General features: G+C 44.1%; 1 protein-coding gene across 1 annotated transcript in view; it reads left to right on the top strand.

The window, feature by feature from the left end:
* The first annotated feature begins 10,291 nt into the window (after positions 1-10,291).
* LOC122927677 (RNA exonuclease 1 homolog) overlaps positions 10,292-14,952 on the top strand; it is a 44,691-nt gene continuing 40,030 nt past the window's right edge. The window contains exon 1 of the mRNA XM_044279765.1: positions 10,292-10,319. Coding sequence (XP_044135700.1) covers positions 10,292-10,319 — 28 coding nt within the window. The remainder of the gene's footprint in view (positions 10,320-14,952) is intronic.

The following is a 14,952-nucleotide window of genomic DNA, read 5'->3' as shown; positions in this document are numbered from 1 at the left end:
CAATGAGAGTGCAGAGGGGCGGGGCTGTGGCCACTGCGCCACCAATGATAACAAACGTTTAATACATTACAAATACAGCCAGCAGCAGAAACACATTGCTGGCACCCTGCGATCCGCGGCAATTAACCCCTCAGGTGCGGCACCTGTTAGAGGTCGGGTGCTGGCAATGTGTTTCTGCCGCCGGCTGTATTTGTATATTAAATATTAATTATCCTTGGTGGCGCCCTCCCCCCCCTGCTCCACAGTATTATAAACATTGGTGGCGCAGTGCGCCCTCCCTACCCCCACTCCACAGTATTAAACACATTGGTGGCAGTGGCCACAGGGTCCCCTCCCCGCCTCCTCATTGGTGGTGCAGTGGTGGCTGCTGATTGGAGCCCCAGCTGTGTAATCCTGGGGCTCCGATCGGTTACCATGGCAGCCAGGACGCTACTGAAGCCCTGGCTGCCATAGTAATTTCCCTGCTGCTGTGTGTACTATGCACAGGGCAGCAGGGAGAGTGTGAAGTCCTATTCACCCTAATAGAGCTCTATCAGGGTGAATAGGACAAGGGATTAAAAGATCCCAGGTTCTAGCCCCTAAGGGGGGAAATAGTTATTAAATAAACTGTAAAAAAATAATTTTTAAAAAACACACCAAAATATTAAGTAGAAATTACCCCTTTCCCAATTTTACATATAAAATATATAAACAATAAAATAAATAAAATATTACATATCACCATGTCCGAAAAGTCCAAACTATTAAAATATGAAAAAAAGATCTCATATGCGGGGAACGCCATAAAAGAAAAAAAGAAAAGAAAAACTGCACGATTCGCCATTTTTTTTAGTCACCTTGTCCCCCCAAAAAATAGGATAGGACTGTTCCAATTATGGGTTGGACTTTCCATAAAATGCGGAATGCACGCAGCTTTTTGGGTATTTTATTTTTTTAGCGTAGTATCGAGTATCGCAATACTTTTTTATGGTATCGAAACTGAATCAAAATTTTGGTATCGAAACAACCCTACATTGGTGTATAACAAAATGCAGATAAGGTGTATCACAAAACGCAGGTGACTTGGTGTTTATTCACACACAAGGAAAGTCCATAAACAATAAAAGTCACCTTTTCTCCTGAGTGTTAATCCACACCCTGTTAGCAGTTTGGCCTCATCAAGTCCATAGGCGGCCTGTTCGCCTTTAGAGGGGTCTGAGTCCTCCAGCCCGGCTCAAACCACAAATCCCAGCACAGCCCTCAGTTCACAGCACACAGACTCCTGAGCTCCACTGTCAGAGGGAGGTAAATCCACACACCTGGCAGTGCGGGCTGTTTTTTTTTGCTAGGCAAAACCCATCCTGGAACATGGGGAGTAGTTACCCACCCAGACTACTCCCAGTAAGAGCTGTCCCGGATCATCTATGACAGCCATGCTAACTCTCAAGGTGTCAATTAGCAATAGCTGCTGCTGACACATAAAATACTGGCTCTTCCTTCACTGAGGCCAGGAACCTTGGTGACACATACCTTCCATCCACGATGATTCCAGGTACCTTCTTACAATATATATATACCGTAGCTCCTGGAACCCAGGGATGGGATTGGCAGAAGTTAAAGGGAACCTGTCACCGGGATTTTGTGTATAGAGCTGAGGACATGGGTTGCTAGATGGCCGTTAGCACATCCGCAATACCCAGTCCCCATAGCTCTGTGTGCTTTTATTGTGTAAAAAAAACGATTTGATACATATGCAAATTAACCTGAGATGAGTCCTGTCCCTGACTCATCTCACATACAGGACTCATCTCAGGTTAATTTGCATATGCATCAAATCGTTTTTTTTTACACAATAAAAGCACACAGAGCTATGGGGACTAGGTATTGCGGATGTGCTAGCGGTCATCTAGCGGCCCATGGCCTCAGCTCTATACACAAAATTCTGGTGACAGGTTCCCTTTAAACCATGTTTTTATTTCTGTACCTTACTGATAAATTTTGTAAAAATATAGGGGCATTTATTAACCCTTTCACCACTTTTCATCTTAAATCCCAGGCCGATTTTTGCAAATCCGACATGTGTCACTTTATGTGGTAATAACTTTGGAACGCTGTTACTTATCCAAGCCATTCTGAGACTGTTTTCTCATGACACATTGTACTTCATGATAGCGGTAAATTTGAGTCATTAAATTTCAACTTTATTTATAAAATAATCCAAAATTGACCAAATATTTGGAAAAATGTCACAATTTTCAGAATTTTAATTTCTCTACTTTTAAGACAAATAATACCTTATAAAATAGTTATCAATAAACATTCCCCATATGTCTGCTTTATGTTAGCATACATTTGTAAATGTCATTCTATTTTTTTAGTATATTTAGAAGGCTTAAAAGTTTAGAAGCAATTTTTCTAATTTTCACCAAAATTTCCCAAACCATTTTTTTAAACACCAATTCAGTTATGAAGCTTACATAATGGAAACCACCCATTAATGACCCCATTTTAGAAACTTCACCCCTTACATTATTCAAAACTGATGTTACAAACTTTGTTAACCCTTGAGGTGTTCCACAAGAATTAATTTCAAAATTTCACTTTTTTGGTAGATTTTTTTCTGTTAGTCAATTTTTCTTTCAACACAACAAGGGTTAACAGCAGTGATGGCCAGTTCGCAGTGTTTGCCGACAAACACATGCGATCTGCCATCTTCATTACCAAGCCCAGCGATACAGAGGTAAGTCCTTACCTGTGCCTGCGCCGCGAGCCGCTCTTAACCAGCTCAGCCCCCCTAGCTTCAACCCCCCTTTTTGGAAAAAAAAACATAAGCTCAGCCCCCCTAGCTTAAACCCCCTAGTTTAAACACCCTTAATGACCAGACCACTTTTTACAATTCTGCACTACACTACTTTCATGATTTATTACTCGGTCATACAACTTACCACCCAAATGAATTTTACCTCCTTTTCTTCTCACTAAGGCCTCATGCACACGACCGTTGTGTGCATCCGTGGCCGTTGTGCTGTTTTCCGTTTTTTTTCACGGACCCCTTGACTTTCAATGGGTCCGTGGAAAAATCGGAAAATGCACCGTTTGGCAGCAAGATTGTCATCCGCGTCCGTGACCCGTGTCTGTTTTTTCCTATCATTTCAATGGCAAACTTGTCACGGACTTGTCACGGATCACGGACCTACGGACCACGTTTTTGCAGACCTTAAAAAAAACGGTCGTGTGCATGAGGCCTAATAGAGCTTTCATTTGGTGGTATTAATTGCTGCTGACATTTTTCCTTTTTTTGATATTAATCGAAATTTACAGAAATTTTTGCCAAAAAATGACATTTTTCACTTTCGGTTGATTATTTTTTTTTTAACTACATTTCTATATAAATTTTTCTCTAAATTTATTGTTCTACATGCAATAAGTGTATATTTATTGGTTTGGGTAAAAGTTATAGGGCCAGATTTCTCATTAGCTCAGGTCAGAATAATGGAGTGAAAAAGTCCCCCAAAAATGCGCAAACGCTAAAACTGCGCACAAATTTGCGACTTTTTTCTGCTCTGCACTATGCTCGCCAGTTTTCTGAAAGTGGGCGTGTTTTCTTATGTAAATGAATCTCTAGACAGATTTACTATTGGGACTATTTAAAAAGTCGCAATTTCACGCCAGTGAGGACCATGCTTATCTTATGAGACTTTTTAATAGAACATGCGACTTTTTCATAAAAACTTGCGACTTTTTCGTAAAGATGTGCGACTTTTGTAAAGCTGCTTACTGACGGATAAACTGCTACCGTCAAACCACATTTATTACAGTCTTAAAGGGCCGATCATAAATCTGACTTGGCTAAAACTGACTTTAGCCATGTGTGAAAGTGGAGTGAGCTGTCAGTCATGATAAATCTGGCCCATAGCGTTTACAAACTATGGTACAAAAATGTTAATTTCCGCTTTTTGAAGCAGCTCTGACTTTCTGAGCACCTGTCATGTTTCCTGAGGTTCTACAATGCCCAGACAGTAGAAACACCCCACAAATGACCCCATTTCGGAAAGTAGACACCCTAAGGTATTCGCTGATGGGCATAGTGAGTTCATAGAAGTTTTTATTTTTTGTCACAAGTTAGTGGAAAATGATAATTTTTTTTTTTTTTCTTACAAAGTCTCATATTCCACTAACTTGTGACAGTGGCGTAGGGATCGCCATAGCAACCATAGCAGTGGCTATGGGGCCCTACGCCACTGGGGGCCCGTCCGGACCGCATTCATTTTATTTTATTTTTTATTAATACACACAGGCAGCCAGGCCCGCCCGCCCAGTGTAGTGGGCGGGGAGCGGGCGGTCCGCGGCTCGAGCCTGGCTGGGGGAAAGCCAAGGAGTAGTCAGGTCAGGACTGGAGCAGGCGGGCCCGGGGAGCACTGCCGCACGAGTAGAAGATGAGGTAGGCGGTGGAGGGGGCCGGAACGGGGGCGTACCTGTGGGTTGGCCACTCTGTGAGGTCTGCTGTAGTGTGAAGGACCTGCGAGGATGTCACAGTCATGTGATCAATTACAAGAGGGGCGGAGTTTAGTGTGCAGGGGATACTGTCGGTCCCGGTCAGTTCAAGTGGCTGAGGTGAGGGCTGGCTGGGGAGTGGGACTGAGTCTGTCACTGTTGCGGTGTGTGTCCAACCGAGGCGGCACGCGGCAGCATCAGTCAGTGGAGACGTGGAGGAGTACTGTAAATGGAGACTAGTGTAGTGTAGTGGACAAGTGGAGACTGTGGAGTTATTTCATCTGTGTGTGTGGTACAGCCGGATCTCAGTCAGCATCTTCCCTAATCCCTATTCACAGACACATATACCTGCTCAAGCCTGGCAGGCGCAGCTGCATTATTTAATACTGTAGTGTGGTAATGGTTAATGGCATTGGTGAAGACACAGCCACCTAATCCTATCTGAGGGGTCTCTATTACAGACCCTTCAGATAGGATCAGGGTACTTTCACACTAGCATTCTTCTTTTCCTGCATAGAGTTCCGTCCTAGGGGCTCTATACCAGAAAAGAACTGATCAGTTTTATCCCCATTTATTCTGAATGGAGAGCAATCCGTTCAGGATGCATCAGGCTACTTTCACACTTGCGCTTGATCGGATCCGTTCTGAACGGATCCGATCATATTAATGCAGACGGAGGCTCCGTTCAGTACGGATCCGTCTGCATTGATAACTTTAAAAAATTTCGCAAGTGCGCAAGTAGCCTGCGCGGATCCGTTCAGACTTTCAATGTAAAGTCAATGGGGGACGGATCCGCTTGAAGATTGAGCCATATGGTGACATCTTCAAGCGGATCCGTTCCCATTGACTTACATTGTAAGTCTGAACGGATCCGCACGCCTCCGCACGGCCAGGCGGACACCCGAACGCTGCAAGCAGCGTTCAGCTGTCCGCCTGTCCGTGCGGAGGCGAGCGGAGGCTGAACGCCGCCAGACTGATGCAGTCTGAGCGGATCCGCATCCATTCAGACTGCATCAGGGCTGGACGGAGGCGTTCGGGTCCGCTCCTGAGCTCCTTCAAACGGAGCTCACGAGCGGACCGACGAACGCTAGTGTGAAAGTAGCCTCAGGATGTCTTCAGTTCAGTCATTTTGACTGATCAGGCAAAAGATAAAACCGTAGCATGCTACGGTTTTATCTCCGGTGAAAAAAAACTGAAGACTTACCTGAAGGACGGATCCAGCATTTTTCCCCATAGGAATGTATTAGTGCCGGATCCGGCATTCAAAATACCGGAATGCTGGATCCGTCCTTCCGGCCTGTGCATGCGCAGACCGGTAAAAATGTGAAAAAAAGACGGGTCCATCTGTCCGCATGACAAGCGGAGAGACGGATCCGTTCTTGCAATGCACTTGTGAGACGGATCCGCATCCGGATCCGTCTCACAAATGCTTTCATTCACATCAAAATCGGCGGAACTGCCTGCCTAGGTGGCTGATTCGTGGCTGATCCTTTTTCTCTGACACAATAGAAAACGGATCCGTCCTTCTTTGACTTTCAATGGAGTTCATGAGGGATCCGTCTTGGCTATGTTACAGATAATACAACCGGATCCGTTCATGACGGGTGCAGATGGTTGTATTATCAGTAACGGAAGCATTTTTGCTGAGCCCTGCCGGATCCAGCAAAAAATACAAGGGTGAAAGTAGCCTAAGGGTCCATTCAAACATCCGTGTGTGTTTTGCGGATCCACGGATGCGCAAAACACGGACATCGGCATTTTGCGGACCGCACATTGCCGGCACTAATAGAATATGCCTATTGTCTACAATTGCGGATAAGAATAGGACATGTTCTATTTTTTTCGGGAGCGGAAACGCGGACCCGGAAGTGCGGGTCCCCATTTCCGGAGCCGGGCTGCACATTGTGTAGAAATAAATGGGTCCGCAATTCCGTTCCGCAAAATGCGGAACGAAATTGCAGATGTATGAATGGGGCCTGCCAGTTCTTTCTACTTTACACCAGTTTGATAAATGACCCCCTTTACTCTTAGTGCATTGTATATCTCACTTTCAGCTGACTGCTTACATTCTGACAGGGATTGGCATTTCACCAATACTACTTTATAGGAAAGATAACTTAACCAATTACAGTATATGTAGTTAAACAGCCCTGAATGCTCCCATGTTGTACCTGCAGTAACGCTATCATAATGTTTGTTTCAGTTCAGACTACGCACAAACCGCACGCTAAACGTTTGACCATAACAAGTCGCCAGACTCTTGCAACTGAAGGGATTCCAAAGCACCTGATTGGAGGACTGCTGATGACGTCATCGTTATAGAGACCGCCTCGCGCGCGTTCTGCCGCTGAGCGGAGGTCTCAGCTGTGGGGCGCCTCGCTGACTGATGCTGCGCTCCGCGGGGTTCTTCCGGGTCCTGGACTGCCCGTTTACCGCCAAGCCAGGGGTTTGTACCCGGCCTCATTGCCAGTTCAGCCACCTAGCTCCTGGGACAGATGGGGAGCAGAAGAGCGGTGGTGAAAATACCTGTGCGTTATCTAGCACATGATTTACCTTGTGTGAACGGTTTCCTATTACAATTGCTAGCTGCACCCCCTGTACTGGCAGCTGGTATGAAGGCCTTCATGACACACTGCTGCTGTGCTGTTTAGTGCAACCTGGAGTAGTCTGGGCATATTCACAAGTGCGGTTCATGTGTGGCGGATCCCCAGTGATCTAATGGGTGTCCAGTTTGCATGGCCTATTCAGGCAGTATAGGAGATTAACCTTTGCTGTAATCTGAACCTTCTGTTTGGAATCATTGCTACTGGTGTGAATTTAGTTTTAAACAGGTTTATTTTATCACTTTATTTATTTTTTTTATCTGTAACATTTGCAAAACCACATGCTGTTTTAATGCAGTGTAACTGTGCCTCAACCTCCAAGTGTGAATATATGCTTTTGGATTTGCAGTTGTTCTTAAAGGGGCTCTCCAGAATGTTAAGGGCTGAGAATCTGGCAGATAACTGCTAACAAGGGGTGATGGGGACACTTGATGGTGATTATCTGACAGTTTAAAGGTGCCGCTGATGAGCGGGTGAACACTTGTCATTTGCCGGCAGCAGATTGTGTCTTGTAGACGGCCTCTGCTGCCGGCGTAGAATGAGTCAGTATAGGAATGAGCGATTGCATGAGCGATCACCGCTCCCCAGTAGAGATGAGCGAATTTCATGTTATGAAATTTGTTCACACTTTGGTGTGTTATGGATTCAGTTACCACGGACCACAATGCAATTCTGTGACGGAATGCCTTTAGAGGCATTTTGTTATTCAGTCTGTTATAATAGAAGTCTATGGGCTGCTTAATGGATCCGTCCCGTGACAGATCCGTTTTGCAGCCTATAGACTTCTATTATGAACGACTAAAGGCATTCAGTCATAGAATTACGTTATGGTCCGTGGTAACTGAATCTATAACGCAATTCTGCTATTGCCACCAAACGAACTGTGAGCTAATTTCAAAATATGAAATTTACTCATCTCTACTCCCCGTACTGTGGAGGAGATCGCTGCGTGTAATAGAGGTCTCCTCCACTGAAGCTTCCTTCCTGACAATCGCCTGCTGAATTGTCCCATGTAAGGGAACCTTTAGGGATCAGATTGGTGGAGGTCAGGCAGTCGACAGATACTAAATAGGGCAGGGAGCTGAGCTGCAGCGTGCTGACATGCCCATTACACAATGCATGGGGCCTCCTGCTTCTGACTCTGGCTGCTGTTAACCCCTTAGTGACCACTCATACGTGTTTTTCTGGCGGTCACTAAGAGGCCTTAGGCTGGGCTGCCGTAAAAAAAAGTCTAAGCGCTGCATCGGTTCCCCAGCTCTCGCATGAGAGCCGTGGCCCTGGTCTAACAGCCTGGACCGGCAGGAGTGCCGATCCGGGCTGTTTAACACTTTACATGCCACGGGCAATGGCGGCCGCTGCATGTAAAGTGCTGACAGAGGGAGTGGACTCCCTCTGTCTCCAATCAGCACCCCGCAACTGCAATCACAGGGTGCCGATGTGTGTGAAGACCGGCAGGGCTCTGATGTAGCCCCCAGACCAGCCTTCAGTAATTTCCAGCAGGCTGCGCCTCTCTGGTGCAGCCTGCTGGTCAATGTTAGAATAGCATTGCCATTAAAATGCAATGCACTATAGGGATAATGCATTGCATTTAAAAATCAATCAAAAAGCTGTCTGTTATAGTTCCCTTGTGGGACTATTAAGTGTTAATGCTACTTTCACACTTCCGGCAGAGTGATCCAACAAGCAGTTCTGTTGCCGGAACTGCCTGCCGGATCCAGCATGCAAATGGACAGCATTTGTAGACGGTTCCGTCTCTCCGTTTGTCATATGGACAAACTGATCCGTTTCTATTTTTTTTCTTCACATTTTTACCGTATCCAGCATTCCGGTTTTTAATGTCGGATCCGGAATTTCGGAGGGAGATAATACCGCAGCATGCTGCGGTATTTCCTCTGTCTACAATGGCATTCAGCGACTGAACTAAAGACATTCTGAACAGATTTCTCTTGATTCAGAATGCATGGGGAAGAAACGGATGTTATTTCCCGGTATTGAGCCCCTAGGATGAAACTCTGTGCCGGAAAAGAAAAACGTTAGTGTGAAAGTACCCTAAAAAAAAAAGTAAAAAAAAAAATATATCAAAGACTTTTTTTTTTTTTTCCCATTGAAAATACGCCTTTCAATGAGAGAAAATTTCAAATAAATCTCCCCATATGTTTGGTATTGCCGCATCTGTAACTACCCAAACTACATAAATATTATGCAAATTATCCCCTACGGTGAAAGTCGTAAAAAAATACAGAATTGCTCATTTATTCTTAGTTGCCACCGAAAAAGCGTAATAACAAGCGATCAAAAAGCATTTACTCCAATGATACCAATGAAAAATACAAGTCATCCCGCAAAAATTAAGCCCTCACACAACGCCATAGAAAGAAAAATAAATGCGTTATGGGTCTTGGGAAGCGGCAATGCAAACTTTTTTTTTTTTTTTTTCTCTTTAAAAAAAAGGGGATTTATTGCAAAAAAGTAGTAAAATTTTAAAAACTATGTATTTGGTATCACTGTAATCCTAGTGACCCAGAGAATAAAGATGTTATTTATACCGAAAAATGAACTCAGTAAAATTTATACTGTAAAAACGCAGTGGCAGTATTGCTGTTTTTCCCATCTCCCTTCCAGAAAGAGTTAATAAAAGTTAATCAGAAAGCCATGTGTACCCCAAAATGGTGCCATTAAAAACTACAACTTGTCCCGCAAAAAACAAGCCCTCATAAAGCTATATAGATGGAAAAATTCAAAGGTTATAGCTTTTGGAACGAGACTATGAAAAAAGGAAGAAAAACGCTTGGTCAGGAAGGCCCAAAACGGGCTGGTCACTAACGGGTTAAGTTTCCGTTAGCTACGGCTGTTGAATAATGCTAATCTGTGGGGGGGAGCTGCTCCTGGTCCCAGCACGGCCGCTGCAGTTTCCACCTGTGCGCGGGTGAAAACATCCCGTGTTGGGGGGAGCAGCCAATGGCAGGCGGGAACGTGAACAAGCCTCCCTAGCGTTATCTGGTGCGTGGCATTTGTGCAGATTTCCATGTAATTTTAAAAATGTGACCTTAATTGGGGGTATCCAACCCTTATAATGCCCGTGCACCTAATACAGGTTATACTTGCCCCGCTCCTTATGCCCGCATGGCCACTGCTGAATCTCCCTGTTGTGCGCATCAAAACATCTGGTGACTGGGGGGCAGCCAATTGCGGGCGACAGCGGCAGCCGTGCGAAGATGAGCGGTAAGAGTGCTGGGGAGCTGGGTAAGTATAACCTGTATGATGTGCCTGGGCATTATAGGGGTTGGATAATCCCTTTAACCCCTTCCCGCATTATCATGTACATGAGCGAATGCAACTCCTTGCCGCATCCTTATGTGCATGTACGTGATGGGATCGGGTGGGCGCAGGAGCGTAATAACTATTTTGTGAGGTACCACTATCTGTCAGAAAACCAGAGAAATTCAAATTTAGAAAATTGCTAATTTGTTCAAAATTTCTGTAGGTTTTGGATTTTTGTAATAAATAAAAGTAAAACATTGACTCGAATTTGTCACTAACATGAAGTATAATGTGTCACGAGAAAACAGTCTCAGAATGGCTTGGATAAGTAAGTGTTTCAAAGTTATTACCACATGAAGTGACACATGTCAGATTTGCAAAATGTGGCTTGGTCCTGAAGGTAAAAACTAGCTTGATCTAGAAGGGGTTAAAGAGAGGATTAATACAAGCCACTTACTAATATGTTTTGATTGTCCATATTGCTTCTGCTGCTGGCTAGATCCATTTTCCATCACATTATATACTGCTTGTTTCCATGGTTGCGACCACGCTGCAATCCATCAGGGGTGGTCGTGCCTGCCTAATATAGGAAAAAGTGTTGACCTGGCTAGTGGGAATGCAGAAAGGCTGGTGCTTTTTTTTTATTTTTTTTATTCTCATGTGCAAGTGCAGCCACCTCTGCTGGATTGCAGGGTGGTCATAACCATGGAAACAAGCAGTATGTAATGTGATGGAAAAATGAATCTAGCCAGCAAAGGAAGCAATTTGCTTTGCATAAAATGCAGCATGCTTGAGCTTTTATGGTTTTCTCAGGTGTTAACACATCTTCTCTATAGGGGTAAACCACCATGAGGTAAACACTAGTGGACAAGCCTGTTTGGTCCAGAAAACATGCTTTGTGTGATGGCATTTCCCGAACAGAGCTCAGAGTGCATAGTATATAAGGCTGAAAAGACATTTGTCCATCCAGCTCGGCCTGTTGATCCAGAGAAAGGCAAAAATAAAACTGAGGTAGAAGCAAATTTTCCCCACTTAAGGGGAAAAAAATTCCTTCCTGACCCCATTCAGGCAATCGGATAACTCCCTGGATCAGAGACCCCTCTCTAGAAGCTATAGCCTGTAATATTATTACACTCCAGAAATACATCCAGGCCCCTCTTGAATTCCTTTATTGTACTCACCATCACCACCTCCTCAGGCAGAGAGTTCCATAGTCTCACTGATCTTACCGTAAAGAATCCTCTTCTATGTTTGTGTACAAACCTTCTTTCCTCCAGACGCAGAGGATGTCCCCTCGTCAGTCAGTCCTGGGGATAAATAGATAATGGGAGAGATCTCTGTCCTGCCCCCTGATATATTTATATATAGTAATTAGATCTCCCCTCAGTTGTCTTTTTTCTAAAGTGAATAACCCTAATGTTGATGATCTTTCAGGGTACTGTAGTCCCTCCATTCCAGTTATTACTTTAGTTGCCCTCCTCTGGACCCTCTCCAGCTCTGTCTGCCTTGTTCACAGGAGCCCAGAACTGTACACAGTACTCCATGTGTGGTCTGATCAGATCTGATTGTGAAGTGGTAGGACTCTGTTCTCATCACGGGCATTTATGCCCCTTTTGATGCAACCCATTATCTTATTGGCCTTGGCAGCAGCTGCCTGACACTGCTTTTTAATGCTTAGTTTGCTGTTCACTAAAAGCCCTAGGTCCTTTTCCATGTCAGTGTTACCCAGTGTTTAACCATTTAGTATATATGGGTGACTTGCATTATTTCTTCCCATGTGCATAACCATACATATATCAGTGTTAAACCTCATCTGCCACTTCTCTGCCCAAGTCTCCAATCTATCCAGATCCCTCTGTAGTAGTATACTGTCCTCTTCAGTGTTAATTACTTTACACAGTTTAGTGTCATCTGCAAAAATGTATATTTTACTATGCAAGCTACAGCTTCTACAAGATCATTAATGTATATGGTGAAGAGAATAGCGCCCAATACTGACCCCTGAGGTATCCCACTAGTGACAGTGACCCAATCTGAGTGTGTACCGTTAATAACCACCCTCTGTTTTCTATCACTGAGCCAGTTACTTACCCACATACAGACGTTTTATCCCAGTCCGAGCATTCTCATTTTATATACTAACCTTTTATGCAGTACAGTGTCAAATGCTTTGGGGATATACGACATCCATTGATTCTGATTAAATTAGTTTGACATGACCGATTCCTGATGAAGCCATGCTGATATGGCGTTATTTGCTTATTTTCCTTGAGGAAAAGATAGCATCTCTTAGAAAACCTTCAAACAGTTTACCCACAACAGATGTTAAACTTACTGGCCTATAGGGCTGCAGTAAACGAATATTCTATCGATTTATATTTCTCGATTCATCGAGTAATCTAATAAGAAACCTTCTTAAAATAACATACGTAATTACATTTTTCTTTATAAAAACTATTTTTATTTCTTACAGTGGTGGTATGGTATAGCAAATAATTGCACACACATGTTGGTTTGGCTGTATAAAGTTATTGGTTTACTTTGGAGGGGTTAATGGAAGCACCTTGGCAATGGGCATGTATAAAGTTATTGGTTTGGAGGGGTTAATGGAAACACCTTGGCATTAGGCATGTATAAAGTTATTGGTTTGAAGGGGTTAATAACTTTATACATGCCCATTGCCAAGGTGCTTCCATTAACCCCTCCAAACCAATAACTTGTATAAAGTTATTGGTTTGTAGGGGTTAATGAAAGCACCTTGGAGGTGCCTTCATTAACACCTCTCTAAACCAATAACTTTATACATGCCACGGTGGTGCCTCCATTAACCACTCTCCTTCTGCCTTTCATTATCAATTTACAGTGAGTGCCCCCGATTCCCCTCTCCCCTGGAGTGCCTCTAGTGCTGTTAACTTAAATTACCTAATGGCACTGGCACTAGTGAGGAGGGCGCAGCCGCAGACACATGGAATCCGACAGTCTTCATCCCAGCATGCACTGGGACCTTACGTGACGTCACACACACATCATTAGCCAGCGTGCTGACGATGTATGTGCACATTACGCAAAGTCCTGCCTGCAGGGCGGTGGCATCTCTCTGGACTCCGGAGGACACGGAGCAGTGAGTGAGATGCTTAATTTCACTCCCGCTCCGTGATCATGTGATGTAAACAATTACTCGATGCAGGGAAACTGCATCGAGGATTTTTTTGACTCTATTTAATCGAATTTTTCAAAGAATCGTTTCAGCCCTACTGGCCTATAGTTTCCGGGCTCTGTCTTTGGACCCTTTTTGAAAATTGGCACTACAGTTGCTATGCGCCAATCATGTGGAACACTCCGTCAGTCTAGAGTCCTTAGATATCAGAAAAAAGGGTCTGGCTGTGACACTACTTAATTCTCTTAGGATAGGTATGCCATCTGGTCCTGGCGATTTGTCTATTTTAATCTTTTTAAGATGCCGCTGTACTTCTTCCTGGGTGAGACAGGGCACTTTTAATGGGGAATTTACTTTTACATTCTGCATTTCATCTGGCAGTTTATTTTCTTCAGTGAATACAGTGGAGAAAAAAAATATTTAATAGCTTAGGATGCTGTCAGTTCCTGGCTGGCTGCAGCTTTTCTGTACTTGGGCATTATGTGAATCCCCCCACCAATCAATATACCATTATCTATAGAGGATCTGGGCAAAATAAATAAAACCTAACTTTTACTACTTCTCAAAAGTCCAAACCAAATAATCAATTGTGCTAAAAAAAAGAGAGAAAGCTATAGCAAATATACAGTACTCTTATGTGCACCTCAAGGTCTGGATGAAAAAATGGAACAGTCTTTCACGGGCCAGGATTTTGTTCGACAAATGGGTACCCATCTCTCAGTTGATTGACAAGAGTTAAATGGAGCTCATGATGTGAATGGCAAAAAAAGGGAAACTATCAACCCTAATGTTACCCGACCTATCAAAGGGAAGGGGGGCTAGTGATCGCTACCCATCACATACAGAGCACCTGCCACGATGGGGGCAACCCAATCAGGAACCTGTCCCTATATGGGGCCTATTTCCCTACAATTGTCCCTCACTCGCATCGCATGAATAGGCCCCATATAGGGACAGGTTCCTGACAGTGTTGCCCCTATTGGGGCGGGTGCTCTGTATGTGATGGGTAGGGATGATTAGCCCCCCTTCCTTTTGATAGGTAGGGTAACATTATTAGGGTTGATAGTTTCCCTTTTTTGCCATTCACATCATGAGCTCCATTTAACTCTTTTGTCAATCAATAGAGACTGGCACCCATTGTCGAACAAAATCCTGGCCTGGGTAAGACTGTTCCATTTTCTTTTCGTCCAGACCTTGAGGTGCATATGAGTACTGTGTTTTATATATTTTTCTCACTGTTTAAGTACGATTGATTATTTGGTTTTGTCTTTTATTAAGAGGCAGTGAAAGTTGCGTTTTATTTAGCCCAGATCCTCTATAGATAATGGCACAGTACAGTAGACCCGTGGTCGGGCAGAACCTTGCAGCACCATAGACTGAGGATTCTGTGAGTTTGGGTTAGAGGAGCAGTGTTCTGTCGGTGAAATGCAGCCATCGCCCAGAGCTTGTTTCCCGGAC

Source organism: Bufo gargarizans, chromosome 1 (genome assembly GCF_014858855.1).
Source record: "Bufo gargarizans isolate SCDJY-AF-19 chromosome 1, ASM1485885v1, whole genome shotgun sequence".
NCBI classification, from domain to species: domain Eukaryota; kingdom Metazoa; phylum Chordata; class Amphibia; order Anura; family Bufonidae; genus Bufo; species Bufo gargarizans.
The sequence above is the reverse complement of the archived record's forward strand: the minus strand, read 5'-3'. Positions and strand labels throughout refer to the sequence as shown.